The sequence below is a fragment of the Myxocyprinus asiaticus genome, chromosome 1, assembly GCF_019703515.2.
Source record: "Myxocyprinus asiaticus isolate MX2 ecotype Aquarium Trade chromosome 1, UBuf_Myxa_2, whole genome shotgun sequence".
NCBI classification, from domain to species: domain Eukaryota; kingdom Metazoa; phylum Chordata; class Actinopteri; order Cypriniformes; family Catostomidae; genus Myxocyprinus; species Myxocyprinus asiaticus.
The window spans coordinates 15,738,384-15,760,485 of record NC_059344.1 but is presented as its reverse complement, the minus strand read 5'-3'; the positions used below and the strand labels follow the sequence as shown (position 1 = coordinate 15,760,485).

The window sequence follows — 22,102 nt, the reverse complement described above, 5'->3', positions numbered from 1 at the left end:
GTTAATGTTAATATCGCAAAACACACATGGAGGACTCCAAATAATGTGCATGTAGCCCATTATTTAAATATAATTTACATTAATATACTAAGGAATGCAAGTATTGGCATTTTCCTCTTTAAAATATTCTTAGTTCAGTATATTTTAATACATTTAGGCCATTTTGTATGAATTTGTGAAATGTTTAATTACTGTTAATGAATTAGGCTACTGTTCAAAATAACTTGTATACAAGATATTTCATGTATGCATATTTGAGTTCATTAAAACTTCACATTGTGGATCGTGGTATATTTCGGACCTTTGGACTTATTGTTTTTATTTTAATCTTAACATCTTAAGATGTCAGCTGAATGTACCTTTGTGCTTTCCCGGCGATCGCTGACGTAACTGTAGGTTGGGATGCAACAAGGAGATCAACAGTGCTTGTTGTCATGTATTTTAACACACTATCATCAGTTTGTTTGCTGGCTTCCATGGCTGTAGCACGCAGTGTTGTTTGCCTGCAAACTTGTTCAAATCTGGCAACCCAGCGGTGTCGAAATACTATTGGTGAGTGGGCAGTGGGCGGGATCATACAGGCAAAAACATAAACAGAAATTCCAGCCCGGAATGGATACTTCAAAGTAGAATATACTGGCTGTAGCATTGTTATCGGAGAAGCCATTATTTCAACTTAGCATGTTTCCTAATTCTCTAATGACATATTATAGTCATTTTATGATTTAGAACAGTAAAAATATTACATATAGCACCTTTAAAGTGAAATGCTCCGACACTGTTTACATTGAGCCCACTTCATCTCGCATCTGTGCATCATCTTCTGTGAACCAGATAATGACATGCAGCTCGCAAGCAGCGAGTGACTGTATAGGCAGCCTTATAAAAGCTCCAACAACTGCTGGCTTGATTTCAGAACACATTTATCCTTTAATTAATCGATGATCGGTAAGCTTAATCGATCAAATTATTAATGACAATTTATCGATTTGATCAATCATTAACATCCCTACCTTGATTGTTCTTTTGTTAGATATTTTGGCTGATGAGTTTTATAATTTCAGCTACCAAAAAAAGTACTCTCAGCTTCACTTAACACATTCTACAATGTTCAAATCTATCCTGCAGATCTTTCCTCGAAATCAGCATAGACTATGAGCTCGTTTACATGCACACCAATTACGTTGACAACTCCCAAAAATCAGCTTATTTAAAAAACCTATCAAAGCAAGAAAACCGTTTACATGAGATTTGAAATAATTGCGTTATTCTCTGCTTTTGACGTCAAAATGTGATGAGGCATGCATACAACACTAACGAGCATTGGATAAGCCGGTAAAGGTGTTCACATACAAAGCGAAATTGGGGTAATGGGATCAAATCTACCCATGTCGATCAGTTTCTTATGCCGTTTATGACCTTACATTGATAAAGGAACGCCGTTTAATGGGTTGACATGACCACACGTGATTGGCTTATTAAGCGCAATCGGTGTAAGAACGTGCATGTAAATGCGCTCATTGTGAAAATACTCCCGATTCATCTGGGCTTATTTATAGGTTGTAAAACATGGAGTCCTGAAAAAGGGAATGATCTACCTTCAAATTAAATACTTCAAATGCATAAAATGTGATGCTTTAATACAGGGTATGATTTGCAAAAGTTTTGGCTTATTTATACTTTGGAAAACTAATTGACACTCTTTGGTGCTTCCGACATGCCTGTTAAAATGTTAAAAACTAGTTGATGTTTCAGTGCAAATGATAGTTCTACATAGTGAAACTTTAGCTCAAGTGTCATGGAGATGTGGGAAGTAAGAGGAGAGTTGAATTGAAACAATGGGGTACTTACTTGCATTGCTATCTGCGAGTGTGTTCAGGTTGGTAGATATATCTCTCCGCCTGAAGAGACAGACAACCTTGGCTTCTACATTTCCATTGGCCGTCTGGAGGGAGAAACAGTTCAACAAAATTAAGAACCAGTGCGATCTCACTATACAACAACATGTTATCTTGAGTGGACTCCCTTAAATACACTTCTGGCCACCTGTATAAAACCTGTGAATCAAGTGCCAAGCTGTAACAGTCTTAATGCCCTGGATTTGGAGAAGACAGTATGGTAAAACTGGACAGGTTTCTATAAAGTCAGTCAGAGTGGGCTTGGATGATATTGCCTATGATTTGACTGAAACTGCAACAGTATTTGTGTGATATAGTAAAACATTTTAGCACCCTGTTATTAGCCAAGTCTCTATTTTTTAGCTCTCAAAATGAAACGCAAGTGCACGAAATGTCTATGCACAGATTTATACTTGAACACCGACATCACTTCCATTAGTTTATCATTCCGCTGAGCTCCACAGCCCTCAAAACGAGGTTACATAAAAGTGTTTTAATCCCTGCTCCGGGAAACAGGCTTGTGTCATTCTCTGCATTATATAAGTCTCTTATGGCTGGATCTTCATCTCAAACAGCCCAGCACGTATCGGCAGACAACAGCATGATTGTTGAGCATTAACAATGCACAACAAAGGGGGCAGGTGACAGAGACAGTCTGTTATATGCTAGGAGTGACAAAGCATTTGCAGATCACTGACATATGTCAATCAGTCATTTCATCTCCCATCTCTGTGTGGTTTAAATCTCGGCACATGCAATTGATGATGACATGATCAATGATTGGTGGATGTCAAAATCCCCAACCAATCACAGGCAGTATGTCTCTCGGCAGTAAAGAACGGTGACACTTCAAATTCATCATGTATCGTGTTGGTCAAAAATAGCTCAAGACCAAACGAAAGCAACTGAATATAATACATTTGCATGCATTATGCAAAATTGTTTATAAACCAAACATTTTACTTCGTATTATGATAGATGAATGTTCCGAAACTCACCTTGTTAAGTTCTTCTATTCTGCGGATCAGATATGGGTTGCTGGAGGAGTTTTCAAAATACACATAATCTGTAGTAGACAAAGAAACAGTCTATAAAGACAGAGAACTGAGCTTCGTTTCTAAACATATAGGTTAGTTTATGTTAAATGCACAAACAATTTCAAGTTGTAACAAAATATTGAGTGGATTGGCCGAATTTGCATACATTTTTGTAATTGTAACTTTTGCATTGTAAGTATACTAGGGCTGGGTAAAAATATAGATTTTCCAACTGCGATCTTCATTTTAATAATTTCTAAATCGATTCTTAAAATCCCAAGATCGATATTTTACTTTTAAAGTTTTCGTCAGTTTTGGTTATGATGATTATTATATCTGTTGAAGGAATATTCCAGATTCAATACAATTTAAGCTCAATCAACAGCAATTAATGGCATGATGTCGATTACCACAAAAATGTATCTCGACTCCTTCCTCCTTGTTTTTAAAAAGCAAAAATCAAGGTTACAGTGAGGCACTTACAATGGAAGTCAATGGAGCCAATTTTAGGAAGGTTTAAAAGGCAGAAATGAGAAGCTTATAATTTTATAAAAGCACATACATACATTTTTCTGTTAAAACTCATGTATTATTTGAGCAGTAAAGTTGTTTAAATTGACATTTTTACAGTCATTTTACGGTTTGTTGGCATTACATCGTCATGGCAATGAAGTTGTAAAATTGGCTTTAACTTTACACAGAAAAGATTAGCAAGTGATTTTATCACACTAAAGTCATGTTAACATACATATGTCTTGTGGCTATAATTTTGAAACAATGAGTATTTTAACGTTCAAAATTGGCCCCCATTCACTTTCATTATAAGTGCCTCACTGTAACCCAGATTTTCGCTTTTTTTAAAGGAGGGGCAAATAAAAATTAATTTTTGTGATAATCAAAATTATGTCACATATGCTGTCGATTGAGCTTAACTTGTATTGAACCCAGAATATTCCTTTAAACAAATAGCAACTGAACTGCATTGTTTGGGCCCGGCTGTTAATTTTGTTAATTAATATTTTCATAAAGTATGAAGTTAGAAGGTTCCCTATATAACATACAACAACAGCTGCAAGAGAATTTCTTTCATATGTTAACAAAATGGACATTATAACTGAAATAAACCCAAAATGAGTCACAATCGAATCAAATCGGAATTTAATCAAACCTGGAAATCTGTATCGATTTCCAGTCCTACTGAGTAGTGTTAAAGGAGAGTATGTTACATAACTGCATGTTGAAATCTATTTATATTTCAGCATTGTTCATGTGATATGTGACTCATTTGCAATGAATGTAATGTAAATGTAACATCAGATCTGATGGTTTTCCCACAAACAGTTTTCACTCTTTTCTCAAACACTGGCTGTTCAGTTGAAATTGTTCATTCACGGGCTTTTATAAACATGAATACAAGAAATTATTTGTAGAGTCTAAAATAATTTGTGTTATTATGCAGAAGGTAACGTGAGCTTCGGTATGGGTCAATACTGAGAGAACATACGATGAGACGCGGTCAACAGTGTGTGTACAGAACACATGACCCCACTACAGTTATATAATTGTTTTCTCTTCTTTTCTGAGCTAGCCGGCTCTGGATGTTCTCTGATCTTTGATCAGGCAAACGCTTTCTTTTCTCGCCTCTACTCAGCCTTGTTCTTAAGCCTTGCCGCATTTAGGGATAAATCTAAATGGAGGGTTCTCTCCCAAGTTCATGAGCTTCATCAATCAGGGAGACAGTAAGGAGAGGCTGGGCTGCATGGATCAATAATTTCCCTCAAGGAGAAACAGGGTCTAGCCATCTGCTCAAGCAGGGCTGTGCTGTTTAGTTAGCACATAGCATCTGGTGTTCAGAGACACCTAAAAATCCCCTGAGGCTTGAAGATACTGGAAGGAACAGAGACAGCAGAGTAACTCAACTTAAGGTACTTAACACGGGGGCTGAAGTATGTTGTCGATTCTTCAGCTCTTTGTCTATCAATCGTACATCAAGTGCACTGCGAAAGAAATGTATGGAGTGACCCATGTCAAAACATGTAAAGGGGTGATCAAATTCTTGGTTGTATAAATGCTTCAACCACAGATTCAGACATCTGTTTCACCACTTATATTCCCTTGTAACAGATCACATTCTGTCAGTACTGCCATAGTGTGGTGTGGAGTAATGATTAGTGGTTGGCCGATATAGGTTTTCCGATGCCAAAACTGATTTCTATATAGAGAACAGGGTGGCTGATATAAATGCTGATATACAGTGCATTCAGAAAGTATTCAGACCCCTTCATTTTTTTTGACATTTTTTATGTTGCAGTCTTATGCTAAAATGCTTTAAATTATTATTTTTTCACTCCAATCTACACTTCATACCCCATAATGACAAAGCAAAAACCAGATTTTTGATAACTTTGAAAATTTATTAAAAAGAAAAACTGAAATAATCACATTGACATAAGTATTCAGACCCTTAACTCAACACTTAGTTGAAGCACCTTTGGCAGTGATTACAACCTTTTCGAGTATGATGCGACAAGCTTGGCAAAACTTTATTTTGGGATTTCTGCCATTCTTCTCTGCAGATCCTCTTAAGCTCTGTCAGGTTGGATGGTGACCATTGGTGGACAGCCATTTTCATGTCTCTCCAAAGATGTTTGATTGGGTTCAAGTCCTGTCTCTGGCTGCGCCACTCAAGAACATTCACAGAGTTGTCCCTAAGCAACTCTTGCATTGTCTTGACTGTGTGCTTAGGGTCATTGTCCTGTTGGAAGGTGAACCTTTGGCCCAGTCTGAGGTCCTGAGTGCTCTGGACCAGGTTTTCATTAAGGATTTCTCTGTATTTTGCTGCGTTCAGCTTTCCTTCAACCCTGACCAGTCCCTGCCACTGAAAAACACCCCCACAGTATGATGCTACCACCACCACGCAGGTGATGAGCCTGCATGCCTGCTTTCCTCCAGACATCATGCATGGAATTGAGGCCAAACAGTTCAATCTTCGTTTCATCAGACCAGAGAATCTTGTTTCTCACAGTCTGAGAGTCCTTTAGGTGCTTTTTTGTGTCTCGCACTGAGGACAGGCTTCCGTCTGGCCACTCTGCCATAAAGCCCAGATTGGTGGAGTGTTGCAGTGATGGTTGTCCTTCTGCAAGTTTCTCCCATCTCCACACATGATCTCTGGAGCACAACCAGAGTGAACATCGGGTTTTTGGTCACCTCTCTTACCAAGGCCCTTCTAACCCAATTGCTAAGTTTGGCTGGGCAGCCAGCTCTAGGAAGTGTCCAGGTTATTCCAAACTTCTTCCATTTAAGAATTATGGAGGCCAGGGGCCTGGGTAGATCAGTAAGTAAAAACGCTGACTACCACACCTGGAGTCGCAAGTTCAAATCCAGGGAGTGCTGAGTGACACCAGTCAGGCTTCCTAAGCAACCAATAGGCCCGGTTGCTAGCGTGGATGCCGCGGAGAATAGCGTGAGCTTCCACACGCGCTAGGTCTCCGCGGTAACGCGCTCAAGCCACGTGATAAGATGCGCGGATTGACTGTCTCGGACAAGGGGCAACTGAGATTCGTCCTCCACTACCCAGATTGAGGCAAATCACTATGCCACTACAAGGACTTAGAGCGCATTAGGAATTGGGCAATCCAAATTGTAGAGAAAAAAAAAAAGAATTATGGAGGCCACTGTGCTCTTGGGAACCTTCAATGCAACCAAGAGCCTTCTTTTGTAGCCTTCCCCAGATCTGTGCCTCAACACAATCCTGTCTCTGAGCTCTGCTGGCAGCTCCTTTGACCTCATGGCTTCGTTTTTGCTCTGATATGCATTTTCAGCTGTGAGACCTTATACAGACAAGTGTGTGCCTTTCCAAATCATATACAATCAATTGAATTTGCCACAGGTGGACACCTATCAAAGTGTAATATCATCTCAAAGATGATCCAGAGAATTGGGATGCACCCAAGCTAAATTTGAAGTGTCATAGCAAAGGGCCTGAATACTTGTCAATGTGATATTTCAGTTTTTTTATTTTTTTTATACATTTGCAAAGTTATGAAAAATCTGGTTTTGCTTTGTCATTGTGGTATGGAGTGTAGATTGATGTGAAAAAAAATTAAAGCATTTTAGCATAAGGCTGCAACATAACAAAATGTGAAAAAAATAAAGGGGTCTGAATACTTTATGAATGCACTGAGCATAATACAATTTAACAACAGCAAATTAGATCTACACATTTCTAAAGTGAAACAAACACTTATTTTATGCAATATTTGTTCAAATTTACTTCTCAAGGCTGTTGAAAACAGAACATGCATTATGTCCATTAACAAATCTATTGGTATATTTTGGAACTGACACAAAGGAGAGTTAAAGGAATATTCTGGGTTCAATACAAGTTAAGCTCAATCGGCAGCATATGAGGCACAATTTTGATTACAACAAAAATTACTTTTGTCTTTTTTTTTCTCTTTTTTTTTTAAGAAGCAAAAATTGAGGTTACAGTGAGGCACTTACAATGGAAGTGAATGGGGCTACTTTTTGGACGGTTTAAACACAGAAATGTGAAGCTTATTTTTTATATAATCACTTACATTAATTCTTCTGTTAAAACTTGTGTATTATTTGAGCTGTAAAGTTGTTTAAATCTTAATTTTTACTAGGGATGCAAGTGGGATTTTTACCACTTTTTCTCTTCCGATCCGATATCAGAAATCTCAGTATCGGCCGATACCGATCCCAAGCCGATATCAGTTTTGTTTTTTGCATGTGTGGAACTAATTGGGAGTACTCTTTAATATGTAAAGAAACACAAACCTCTAACTACACATTATTTCAATATTAATGTATAGCTTATTAAGAAACACTTTATTGTTAAATAGTATACTGGATAATGTAGCAGCAAAACGAACAGTAATTCCAGTCTTCAAGTCTTCAGTAGAAAAGAAACCAGTGTTTTATTTTTGCCTTTTTTTCTTCTTTTTTTCCCCAAAAATGTTTCAACTTGCATCTGGACTTTAAAGAATTCAGATCTCTTTTTTGTTCAATTTAGTTGTAAGACATCAGTCCACTTTTCATTCACAGTTATTTTTTGGAACCCATTCAACTTAAATATTGTTATAAATTGTAAACAAATACTAATTATGACAATAATAATAATACATTGTTATTATTATTATTGACTTTTAATTTTAAATACAACAGTAATATATTTAAATCGTGCACTTTTTAAACCCTCACGCTTTTATTTTGAATTCTAAACTCTCCAGGAAGTCCTGTATGTGTCTGTTTGTAGGTAAGTTCACAGTAGTTTAATTCGCTTCTTATTCAAATTCTGGTCAAATGCACCTCCAGTGCCGTTCTTAATGCATATTATAAGTGAACCAAACTATTGAGTTTATCTACAACTATTGAGTATATCTACATCTGAGATGTTGTTCTTGAATAAAATGCACGAGTCATATGAACTGCTTTAATGGTGTTTTTATGGTTCTTTTATGTCATTTTTGGAGCTTGACAGTAACAAACATGACTAACACATGGTATCAGATTTGGATCGGGCTCGTCAGACCGATATCCGATCTGTCTAAAAGCTTCAGTATCGGAGCCGATACCGATCCAGGTACATCCCTAATTTTTACAGTCGTTTTAGGGTTTGTTGACATTACATCATCATGGTAACTAAATTGTAAAATCTGCTATATCTTTACACATAAACGGTTAGTAAGCAATTTAATCACACTAAAATCATGTCAACTTGCATATTGATTATACATCTTGTGGCTGTTATTTGAAACAGTGAGTATTTAAATTTTTACAGACTGGCCCCATTGACTTCCATTGTAAGTGCCTCAATGCAACAGATTTTATTAAAAAAAAAAAAAAGAGGGTCAAGCCAAAGGATTCTGACTTTCAGGATTAGGTTCTCTTGTTTTACCATTCGACCTGGGTAGAGGGTGTCAAGGAATGCCCCCAGCTAGCCCAAGCCATGTTCCAAAGCCAAATGACTTACTTTCTTGTGCAAAACATTACACAAATTCTCATGAACAAACTTCTCTCATGTATGTGCAGCTTACGTCAAAGTTAAACTGAAAAATGACAAATGCACTGACATGTATTTCCTCAGTTAATACGGGGTTAATTCAAGGACTTTAACACTAAAACTTAGAGTTCAAATAAAATCATTTTGTTTAATCATTGACCCACAACACTTAGTTTACTAACATTAACCACAAATAGTTCTAAACATAAATAACTAATATTGGCATTATATTCATTAATTTTCTGTTATAGCATAATTTCATGTACAGCTGCTTTGAAACAACGCCTGTTGTGAAAAGCGCTACATGACTAAATTAGACTTGACAAGCTTTCAACTGTGGATGATTAACACAAGTGGAAGTTCCTCCTCCATGCCAGTTCCAAAATCTACTGACAACCTTGTAAATGGATAGTGCATTTTCCGTGTAATTTTTGCTAATTTTGAGGCTCACATGGGTCACTGAAAAACTCCCAATCAAATGCAGTCAGTCTGCAACAGTATCCTCTTCTACCAGACGTCACCCGATATGCACATGACCAGAACTGTCTGTATCTCTAGACAAGTAGCCTCTTCTCTTTGCATTATAGGTTTCAATTAACACTCTGTGGTAAACAATGTAAGCTTCACCAAACCAAAACTGTCTTAATTATAGTGCGGGTTTAAACCACACTTCAGCTCTCTCTTGCTGACAAAATGTGCAGCTACATCTTGCCTTGTTTGAACTTAAAACCCCACATTATGGGGAGGGGACAGGCTCTCTTCTTCTGGCAAAAATGCTTTCAATTTGCTTAGTCAAGTTTCTGGTGACAAACATATTATTTGAAACAAATGAAAATCATGCTACATTTCAGTGAGCACTTCAGTTACATCATTACTCATTTTGATCCAAAACTCCCCATTTGGCCAAGCAGGTACCAACAGAGGTTCAACATTCAAGCTAAAAAGGACCCACTTTAAGGGGATTCATAATTGTAAATCATTTTCTGTTGTCCATTTAAACACATATTAAACACTTAGGGTCTCTGTTCACATCATAATTTTTGGGTCCGAATCACGGTCCGGTTACGTCATCAACGTGAGTACAAGCGGCAGCTGTTTACCACTATATCTAGGTAACAACTCGAGAAGACATCTTTGTGTTAAGTATTAAAGTTTGTCTCTTTGGATTTACCAAAAACTCACCATACACTGAATAACACTTGCATATGTCTCCAGTGGATGCACTGAATGTGCAATGATGCAATTAATGTTAGCGTTTGTCTGTCACGAGCCCACGGATGCATTGTAAGAGATGTGAAGAATGTGATCTGCTCTCTGAAGGCGTTGTATTTGGACACAAGCAAGTAGGAGAAATGCATTATACCATAATAATTGCGATCGCAAGCCTGCAAAGGCACAAATTAACGTCATCACAAGCTTCCCGTGATTTGGTATGATTGCATTCATATCAGCAGTGAACTGTATTGGAGTTCACATGAACCATACCCTAGACCACCTTTTCAAGCAGAACCAGGTGCACATTAGAGTTCGGAAAACAGCGTTCACATTATCCAAACAAACCGAACTTTGACGTCATTCGACCAAGGGTGCGCACCAAATGTGCTAGTGTGAAAGCACCCTTATTCTCTTTAGTCATTAACTCGAACCAGTTCTCATTTCGATGCCTGATGGCATAGCCTTATTTAATGCAAAAATGTGTCTGTGAGCATTCTCTGACATGGCGCATTTTATATTGCATGAAGAGGGTTGAATGAACTTTACATTTATATAGCGCTTTTCTGACACTACACTCAAAGCGCTTTACACAGTGAACAGGGGACTCTCCTCAACCACCACCAGTGTGCAGCATCCACCTGGATGATGCGACGGCAGCCATAGTGCACCAGTACACTCACCACACACCAGATATTGGTGGAGAGGAGAGAGTAGAGTTTTAGAGTCAATTAGTGGATGGGGATTATTAGGAGGTTATGATTGAGAAGGGCCAATGGGGGGGGATTTAGCCAGGACACCAGTGTAACACCCTACTCTTTATGAGAAGTGCTCTAGGATTTTAATGACCACAGTGAGTCAGGACCTCGGTTTAACATCTCATCCGAAGGACGGTACCTTTTTTACAGTATAGTGTCCCCTACTGTAAAATAGGGGACACTAGGACCCACACAGAGCACAGGGTGAGCACCCCCTGCTGGCCTTCCTAATACCTCTTCCAGCAGCAACCTTAGTTTTCCCCAGGAGGTCTCCCATCTAGGTACTGACCAGGCTCAACCCTGCTTAGCTTCAGAGGGCAACTGGTCTTGAGCTACAGGGTGATATGGCTGCTGGTTCAACACTCACTCGTACTTAACATCTGGTCTGTTACTATAATTTTTTTGTACAATTAACCATTGACCAGTGCATCATGCAGAATGCCATGTTTGCATAGCAGGAGAGCAATGTTGAAAATGAGAGTTCGGCTAGAGCGCTGAACAATTATCACCACAAATTTTCAAAGAACATATTGATTAATAAGATCAATGTGTCTCTTACTTCAAGCAATTTAATAGCATAGTGAAATCCTTCATTTGGAATGGAAAGCGTCCCAGGTTACATTTCAACAAGTTACATAGGCCGATTGACAAAGGTAGGCTAGGCCTACCTAAGATTTTGTTTTATTATTATACATTCGGTCTCAGACATTTGGCTCATTGGTCGCTTCCACCTGAGAGAGCCCATCCCTGGTTTTGTATTGAAAAGGAAGTTCTTAACCCTATCTCGCCACTGCAAAGCCCTTCTATCAAACTAATTGGAGAAGTTAAGTCACACCCCATTATCTCGCATTTACACTCGATATGGACAAAGGTGTTCAGAGTGTTTAACTCGGATATTTATTTAAACGTAGCCTCGAGCATATGGCTGAACCCTAAACTATGTATTAATAAGTCCCCTTTCTGTTACTATGGTTACTACACTTGGTGACCTATATGAGAGTGGAGTGTTGAGATCTTTTGAAAATTTGATTCAACATTTTGGGATTCCCAGATCTCAATTTTATAAGTATTTACAGCTGCGCCACCTGCTCTGCACTGTTTTTGGGAGTAGCACGCACCCCGCTAGAGTGTTAGATACTCTGGGAGTGGCGATTGCTGCTTTTGGAAAAGGTCACGAGGCATCAGTGTATTACTCCCTGCTAATTCAGAGTCTGGGGGACGGAGCTTTAAATTCTCTCAAAAGATTATGGGAGGAAGATTTAAATTTGTTATTGAAGGAGGGAGTGTGGGCTAGGATTCTGAAAAACGTCAAGTCTGCATCTAGAGATGCAAGGGTTCGCCTTATGCAATTTAAGATTTTACATAGATTTTATTGGACTCCTTCTAAATTGTTTAGGCTTGGTCTTAAGGACACACCCATCTGCTGGCGATACCATTCTGAAGATGGAGACACCACCCATGTTTTTGGGGGTGTTGTAAGATCCAAGAATATTGGCTGAAGGTGCAAAGTTTTGTGTGTGATGTGTTGGGCACTCAGGTCTCTTTCTGCCCCAGACTCTGTATTTTGGGAGATGGGGAGGTCATGGATTTGGAGGATAAGTACATGAAGGAATGGGTTTTTGACCAGTGTGATGATTGGTAGGCAGGTTATTTTGAGGAGTTGGAAGTCGGATGGAGCACCCTCGTTCCCAGAGTGGTGCAAGGAGATGGGGAGGGTAGCTGTCTTCGAGGAGGGGTCAAGCAGAAGGATGGGAGTTAGGGATTTTTACAATAAGAAATGGGGCAATTACTTAAATTTTTTGGGGGAATCTCGAGGAGGGGCGGTGGGGGGAGTAATTTAGAGAAAAAAATAAGATCAATGTGTATTAAAAACTCAATCTGTATTCAAGGACACTCCGTGTTCTCCACTGAACATCGACGGCTCCTCTGTGGAGATCGTCAAGAGCACCAAATGCCTTGGTGTTCACCTGGCGGAGAACCTCACCTGGTCCCTCAACACCAGTTCCATTACCAAGAAAGCCCAGCAGTGTCTCTACTTTCTTCGAAGGCTGAGAAAAGCACATCTCCCACCCCCTCCATCCTCACCACATTCTATAGAGGGACTATTGAGAGCATCCTGAGCAGCTGCATCACTGCCTGGTTTGGGACTTGCACCGTTTTGGACCGCAAAGCCCTGCTGAGGATAGTGAGGACAGCTGAGAAGATCATTGGGGTCTCTCTTCCCTCCATCAAAGACATTTACACCACACGCTGCATCCGCAAAGCAACCAGAATTGTGGATGACCCCACACACCCCTCACACAAACTCTTCACCCTCCTGCCATCTGGCAAGAGATACCAAAGCATTCGGGCCCTCACGGTCAGACTGTGTAACAGCTTCTTCCCCCAAGCCATCAGACTCCTCAATACTCAAGAGACTGGTCTGACACTGACACACACACACACACACACACACACACACACACACACACACACACACACACCATCCAACTTCTGCACATGTCCAGAGTTGCACTTAATTCATTGTCACTTTATACCTGGCTGCTACCTCAATAACTGCTATGTCCATAGAACACAATTTCATAGTATATTATGTTTACATTCGGCATTTTTAGAAAGTGTCATCTTTTTGCACTACTCAGATTAGAAATGTGTACTGGTCGGTGCTGCACTGTCTCTCACTGTCTCTTACTGTGCCTACTGTCCTGTTTCCTTTTTAGTAATTATTGTACTGTCCTGTACTTTTTGCACACGTTTGCACATGCACTTTATGTAGGAATGTGTAGGTCTTATTCAGTCTGTGTAGTCTCATATGGTTCTATGTTTGTCCTATTTTGTTTTATGTAGCACCATGGTCCTGGAGGAACGTTGTCTTGTTTCGCTGTGTACTGTACTAACTGTATATGGTCGAACGACAATAAAAAACCACTTGAACTTGACCAACATCTGAGTCGAGCCACAGTTGGTACGGTTGGAGTTGGATGAAGGGATGGCTGTGATGTGGCATGTTACAGAGCTTGAGGTAAGAAAAAGTGGTCAAGCTCAATGACCTACCTGTCTAAACCTGCAAAACACTAGCACAGTAAAAAAGTGGGACTGTTGTTTAAGACTATTTGGCAAACTCTGAATGGCCATCCTTAAATTACAATCCTTTTGAGCAATGATAACCATCCTCTTAAAAACACATAGATATATCTATATAAGTGAGAAGAGGCATACTTTTCTTTTCAACTGAGTCCTGACTCATAAACTTATCCATTTTGACAAGCAGGCTAAGTGAGTTTTTCCTTCCAGAACTCCAATAAAGCAATAAACAGCAGAATCTGTTAACGCAACACAGCCTGATTGCCGTGACCAATTTACTGCCAATTCCTGGATTTAAGAAAATAAAAACATTATGATGTACATGGTGTCCATCTCTCGTTGCGGTCAAAGATGTCAACACACATGTAACGCGTAAAGGTAAAATGAACGACACATTGAGAAGCAGACATAAAGCATCACCGCATCTGTCTGGCAGCAGGCGATCAAACATGAATGTACAGTAGTATGTCTGCTGTAACAGCCTAACATGCACCTGACAGGTATTTCCACAGACTAAAAGCTGCAGCTGTAAAAGACATAGGGATGTGCAAAATTACCAATTTTCATAATCAACTAGTCGTGTTAAAGGAATATTCTGGGTTCAATACAAGCTAAGCTCAGTCGACAGCATTTATGGCATAATGTTGATTATCACAAAAAATTTAGACTCGTACCTCCTTTTCTTTTAAAAAACAGCAAAAATGTAGGTTACAGTGTGGCACTTACAATGGAAGTGAATGGGGCCAATTTCTGGAGGTTTTAAAGGCAGAAATGTGAAGCTTATAATTTTATAATTTTTCTGTTAAACATGTATTTGAGCTGTAAAGTTGTTTAACTCGTAATTTTTACAGTCATTTTAGGGTTTGGTGATATTACATCATATCATATTATGCAAAATTTACCATAACTTTACACAGAAATGGTTAGTATGGGGTTATATCATACTAAACTAATTAGTTTACACACATATTTTTTGTCTTGTGGCTATACATTTGAAACAGAGTATTTTAACGTTCAAAAATTGCCAAAGATTTTTTATTTTTTTTTTAAAGAAAAGGAGGGGCAAGTCAAAATTAATTTTTGTGGTAATCAACATTATGCCACAAATGCTGTCGATTGACCTTAACTTGTATTGAACCCAGAATGTTCCTTTAAGGATAATAATGTAGGCTATAATTAGGCTCCGTTACGTTCACGTGAGCCCGTTCAGACACATTTCAGAGGGACATACGGAGGCTAAGCGCAACACTTCTACATGCTAACTAATGGATATTCAACAACAACAACAAAAAAACTGGCTAAATAACTACAACATATCACAGCACAAAACTATCAAAGTAACAGAGGTAAGACATAAGAAAGCTTCCAATACAGAGCGGCACAAAACCACTTATGCACATCCTGAACGCAGAATGACACGCTTCAATGTAACCGGAGTACTTGCTTGTTCTGATTATTGGACGGTTACCTCCCCTCCATCCCCCCTGGAATCTACGTCCCTGCATGTACAGCAAGTTCAAAACTTTACATTAAAGGTGCCTTTTTGCTATGTGAACTGTTAAAATCACATGCAGCACCTCTACTTTCCTGATATCCTTTAAGACAGGCAATTGTTGCCGTTTTTCCCCTAACATGTGACAAAGATGAAAGCATTTGCATCTTCCATATACACTCCATATATTAAAGTTGTTATAAGCAGTGTTGGGTAAGTTACTCAAAAAAAGTAATTAATTACTAACTGAATTACTAACACTCTTCTACAGTGTGATCAGATTACTGTACTAAATACTCTGTCTGAAAAGTAACTGCATTACTTATTACTTTCTAAAACCCTGATCAACCTCGACCAGATGAAAAATACAAGGATAGACATGAAACTGTTCTTTTAATTCTTTCAAATAAATCATATAAAATCAAATCAATTATTCATGACCTGGCCAAAGAATTTAAGGGGGCTGCGTTAAATTAGAAAACATACATTTTAACATTAGATGTTAAATTTCGATTTTAAATTCACTATTGTTTTATAAAGAATTGTTCTAGAGTCTATAAAGTATTTAATGCAATTACATCAGAAGTAACTGTAATTAAATTACTGAAAAATTAAGAGTAATCCCTTACTTTACTTTTTTCCCCAATGAAAAAAGTAATTTAATTACAGTAATTAATTACTTAGTCATGCATTACACCCAGCACTGGTTATAAGTTTGACAGAATGGCACACGCCTGATAACGTACATAGCAAAAACTTGAATGAAACTCACAAAAGTGAGTAAAAAGCATCATAAGTGAATAAACACGTTTTAAAGTGACAGGCATGTCAGGCTGATTTGCTTGCGGCGGCTAGTCATTTTACAACGTGTCTAAAACTTAGAAGCTACAACAAAAACTGCACAAGAGGACGTGTTTATGATCCAATGCAAGTTTGAACAGCTACATGTTGCGAAAAGTTAACTTAAACACACACACACACACACACACGCGCACACACACACACACACACACACACACACGTATATACATAAAAATGAGTTAACCCGAAAGCAGCCGTAACGAAACTAGCCTAGCTCGCTTAGCGACGGGATTGCGCTCATTGTAACCAATGTAATGCTAATGCTAATCCAGCTGCTAGTGTTAGCCGCAACAATAATACTCACCTCCAACTCGGTACATGTTGGCCGCCATTCTCTCACTCCCCTAAACAAACACAATAACGAAGGCTTCTCTTGTTGTGTGGGCAAAATGTGAATCCAAAAAGCGGAGCAGTTTATTTATATTCTCGCATGCATTGGCGTACTTCCCACCCGTCGCGAGACAAAGCCGGGACCCGGCACGGCGCTGCCGTTCTGGCGGGTAAAAGTTTAAAGTTTCCGCTACAGTGTTTCTTCGGATGGTAAAAAAATAACTCGCGTCTTTGTTTCGGCGCTCTCAGACATTGACGCATTCACACAGGCATGCACACACGAGCCCTTGATAGCCAGCCTATCTATCTCTTTCTCTTCCTCTCACGCCACTCTTCCTCCCATCCTCCGCTCCCTGCTTCATCCTCCTCTTCTTCACCTCCGCTCTGTTTCACTCTCACACACGCTCACCGACGTCATCTTCGGAAGCTCATAACGTCACTTCGAATTCGAGTGACTCCCGCGAAACTTGAGCGCCTGCCTATGCAATAAAACTGTTACAGTGAGAAGTCCCTCGCAAACACACTCTCAGAATTCATATAGTGCACTTGTTGGTGCATCTAATAAGGACGGTTTCTAAGGATATCATTACTGATGGGATTTGAAGAAAGAATTGAAGAGGAAAGGACAATATAGGAGTTTCAAGAACAAAGTTGTCTAAAGGAAAAATAAAACCATGTTTGTATGTACGTTAGGAGCCAGTGAGTACAGTGTATATATATATATATATATATATATATATATATATATATATATATATATATATATATATATATATGTACAGCGAAAATTGGTGCAATATTGCCCCCTATAGTTTTTTATATATTATTTTTATTGCCCACTAGGTGATGCTAAGATGTTTTGTGACGCTAAAGCTAAATTTAATGATTTTTGGAGCACATCTAGACAAAAATATGGTTACTTCAAGACATATTTATTGATTAAACAATAACATACATTTTCACATTGTTCAAACAAGCTGTGAAAAGCTGACTCTAACAAAATAAAGAAGAAGAAAAAAAAGCATTTTGGATGTTCTGGAACAGTAGACACATTCCTGATAGAAATTAAAGCACTGATTATCCTAGTGCCCGTAACGGCAAGCTTCACAGAGACAAATGACTTTATAATGTAATTAATGACACATTTATGCATGTAGTAGGGTACAACCGGGCTAAAGGCTCCTTTGATTTTCTCTCAAAACACTAAATCGCATCAAATGCTACCACAAGACCTTCCTAAACACCCGTTTGTCACTACGCACTGCAGAAGTTTCCTGATCCATGAATCATCATTGCATGAAATGTCTAAAGTTTGATTTTAAGGTCATTTAATCTAATATTTAATATTTGTAAAAATGTAGCAAATTTTTGTAGCTAATGAATATCATGGAAATCATCACATTTATTTTGAGACAAAATACTTATTTGTCATTTTCAATTTGGTTTAAGGTGATTATATCAAACATTTGTCAGTAACTGTTCAATGTGTGAAAGGATGGTATTTAGGGTAAAAAGCCCCCCCAGTTGCAGCAGCTAAAGGCCCCCATTATACGCATTGTTCTTCTTAAGTGGGGCGAATAGATTTGATATGAAAAATGTTCAAAGTGTGCTCACATTGACTGATCCAATCACAATGGAGATTCATTTGTTTGTAGAATACTTGAGATGTAATAAAATGCCAAATGTGATTGAAATGAACAAGACATTATGCACCCTTTTCTGAAGTAGTTACTTTTAGTAAGCATTATCTTAATTTGTGACGCTAAAAAGCATCTTGCTGTCTCAGAAGTATTTGCATAAGCTGACAAATTGTGCCCTATAACTACTGGCCCTGTTATCTGCACTATATCAATATAAACCCCCTGGGGGCCTTTTACCCCAAGTGAGGGAGCCTTTTACCCCAGGTGTGAGGTAAAAGGCTCCTTCACCACCTTTTTTTTTTATTCAAAACAACCTTCTGTTATTTCTTTTCACACAAATTATGTTCCTCCATCATTCAATAAAAAGAATAGGATTTTCCTGAATCTTGATACATTTTGTGGCCAGAAAAAAAGCACATTTTCCTTAGGGTGTGCCTTTAGCCCCGTTGTACCCTATTTAGAGGCCATAAAGAGAGCAGATGAAAACAACAACAAAAACAACAACATGAGGACGGTTATAGAATATGCAGTTAAAAAATAAAATAAAAATGCTTCTCATCTGATTTAAGGAAGGCATGATAAATGTATTTTTTTTCCAAAACATTCTCATGATACTTTTGAAAATACAGATCAACAATCACATTTTTGAGACAATTTGCAATTCGCTAAAATAAAGGTGTGAATCTTTCAAGAAATATCTGGGTCTTATTTTCCAAAAAACATAAAATAAATAAATAAGAAACTACACTCTGCATCAAGAAAATAAAGCCTATTTTAGGACCATTAAGAATTTAGGCAATGTGACATTATTTTCATGATAATTAAGCACCCCCCACACAAAATCAATTCTCAACAGCCTACTGGAATGCAAAAAATTTTACATTTGTAAAGTAAAATTGTGTATACATGGTATTATTTGTTGTACTGAATTTGCTGATTTCAATAAAAAAAAAAAAATTGCATCTAGATAGGATGATTTTCATTACTGTATTGCAGAATTGAGAATACTTTTCCACATTACAGTAATTTGGAAGGAAAATGTTCTTAATTGTCATAAAAATGTCACTCACAATAACAATAATATCAAAAATAATAATAATGGACCCAAAATTTCTACTTTATAACATCCACAGGATTTATTCTTTCAAATTTGGCTATTTTGGTCATGTTTTCCACCCATACGCTTGTATAATCACCACTTAGGTCTATATTGAAAAATATAATTTCTAATAACTGATTTTGAGGTAAACAACGACATGTAAGATCCAAATATCTAACACAAAAAAAAAATATTTTTTTTTTGTTATTTCTAAAGCCGCAACACAGCATCATGGTACATTGTAACATGTCAGGTTATACAGAAATGTAGGTAGTGAATAACTATGCATTAGTTATGAGTTCTCAATGGTAAAAGAACGCTGTTACATATTTCACAAAAGCTGGCAGAACCTTCCAAATGCTTTGTCACAACACATTGTGCAATAAAATATTTCATCCTTGCTTCATTTCCTACAATATCTTCAGGCATTTCTTGTTTTCTCTCTTTCTGTTCTTGATTCACATCTGGTCTGGCTATGTTCCATTTTCTGGAGAGCCAGAAGAAGAGCAGACAGGAGAGAATGAGGGCACATGTTCCTTATTGTCTCCAGTCCCCGTCCTTTTAACTCGCCATTGGAGGATGCAGGTGTCTTTCCCGCCCAATGACACGAGATAACTGTCATTAAGCGTGAAGCGTACGTTGGTCACATGACTGCCGTGGCCCTCATACTTATAACTGGGTGCCTGAGACAGAAGTAGGGAAAGTTTTAATGTCCATTGCAGTAAACCAAAAAAACATTTCCCGAAGTACTACAGATGCGACATAATAACGGTGTGAATTATTAATCTGCGTTTTTTAACTCAGCATAACATACACCACTACTTTGCATATTTCATCAAACTTGAATCCATTGTTGAGCAGTCTCGGTCTAATAAGATGTACTATGTGAATGTATGGTTTCATTTCAAAACTCGCACAGGCAGTGACTAACCTTTGGTTTAGGACAGGGATACTGGAACAGATGAACTTTACAGAAGTCATCAGCAACTGCCACCATGCTCTCACTGTGCGAGCGACACAAGGCATTGATGTCTGTACCATCTGACCCTTCAAGCCACACACCTACAGAGCATTTACAAGGTGTTTACAAAGACTGATTGCATAGGCTCACATACACAATTGAAGCACAGGACTGTAGGACCCATTGCAGAGCATCAGGATTGTGTGCGAGAGACTTCTATTTCAAATTCCAATTCAATTCCTGCATTTGAATTACATTTCAATTAAGGTAACAAACAGGATGCAGAATTGTAACTCAAATTGCAACTGTAATGCAAAATGTGCAAATAAGTCATATTTAAAAGCCAGGTTACATAAAAAAAAACAGCCTAAAAACTAGACCTGTTTCAGGTACTAAATCAGTACCAACTCCCTTCCCTCAACTATGGAGGTCGGAGTTTATTTGCACTCAAGCAGTGTTAGCAACTTATACATGTGCTCCAAACACTTGTCATCCATCTCGTTTCCCCCCCAGTGGCAGCTGGCTTAAATAGGGAAATTTTCTCACCTTTGCCAATTGGAACATACCATTCTTTTAAATAAAATTAACCCTCACCTCTCTCTTCTTAAATACAATATCATGGAATAAATGCATAAGAACAAGAGATAAATGAGAGTTAAAAACAAAATCAATAAATAGGACAGATAAAACATTTGCACAATAAAACCCCAATAAATATTGAAAATGGGTGAGTAAAACAAGAAATAAGTCCTTTGGACACTTTCAAATCCCAAAGGCTCTCCATCACAGGAGATTTATATAACTGCTGTAAGTGTACTTTTTAATAATACATTTTTCAATATGAATCACACAACATTTATTATTTACAGAAACATAGATATTTGTTACTGATATCAATCTCAGTGCTATATGTGATGATATCAATGTTTGAAATGCCACCATTAGAAATGTGTAATGCACATATATTTCAGTATATTTAATACATTAACTTTCATTGTATGGAAGCCACAGAAGAAAATAACATTTTCCAGAAAGCACTAATTTACTTGACATACTATGAATCAACAGATTTAAGTTAGGAACTTGTAAACAATGTGGTGGAATTTTCTTTTGGTGCGCTATCACAATATTAAATCTGATTTTAATTGCTGTGTTAATACTTTGAACAGTACTGAATTTAAGATTAATATTTCTAACCAGTAATCTACATATCAGGGAATAAATAGGCATAATTTGTCCATATTAATGATGTCATTATTTTTTAGTCGCAAAACCGGTGTTGGACTAATGAAATTCATTTGTTGTGCGACTGTCTCGAAATGCATTTCAGTAAATTGCTCTTCCTGCTATTTCAATTTAAATTCCAATTTAACATTTTAAATTCCAACTTATGAATTGAATTCAGATTAAATTCAGATTTTTGCCCAAACCTGCATAGCACAATAGCACATGCAAGAAGTGCACACATATTAGTACACTTAATAAAAAAAAATGGATATAAAGAGAGTTATATTAATTAATATTATCTAAAATTTATGAGAGCTATTTTTATTTATTTATTTATTTTTACATTTTCTAAAGAAAATGTGAGAGGTGTTTGCCTGTGCAAAAGTCTCTGTCATGATGCTAAGGTGTTCTGGGAGGTTGCTTATTGGTAATATACAGTATTTGAAAAAGCTTGCATACTATTTTTATGAAAAAA

The 22,102-nt window shown here is 37.8% G+C and overlaps 2 protein-coding genes across 5 annotated transcripts in view; both read right to left on the bottom strand.

Annotated features, from left to right (window-relative positions):
- The window catches only part of LOC127442793 (metastasis-associated protein MTA2-like), a 33,306-nt gene extending 16,186 nt beyond the window's left edge, over positions 1–17,120 (bottom strand). Inside the window, exons 1-3 of one of the 3 annotated variants that reach the window (XM_051700997.1) lie at positions 16,675–17,120; positions 2,897–2,964; positions 1,852–1,945 (exon numbers count right to left, since the gene is read on the bottom strand). In XM_051700997.1, coding sequence (XP_051556957.1) covers positions 1,852–1,945; positions 2,897–2,964; positions 16,675–16,702 — 190 coding nt within the window. In that variant the 5' untranslated portion in view covers positions 16,703–17,120. Of the gene's footprint in view, positions 1–1,851; positions 1,946–2,896; positions 2,965–16,674 lie in introns of those variants that run through there. The other 2 variants (XM_051700988.1, XM_051701007.1) reach the window with 2 other exon arrangements.
- A 491-nt stretch (positions 17,121–17,611) lies between these two features.
- The window catches only part of LOC127422134 (echinoderm microtubule-associated protein-like 3), a 47,723-nt gene continuing 43,232 nt past the window's right edge, over positions 17,612–22,102 (bottom strand). For both annotated transcript variants that reach the window (XM_051665503.1, XM_051665564.1), the window contains 2 exons: positions 20,371–20,501; positions 17,612–20,122 (listed from right to left, as the gene is read on the bottom strand). In XM_051665503.1, the coding sequence (XP_051521463.1) occupies positions 19,913–20,122; positions 20,371–20,501 (341 nt within the window). In that variant the 3' untranslated portion in view covers positions 17,612–19,912. The remainder of the gene's footprint in view (positions 20,123–20,370; positions 20,502–22,102) is intronic.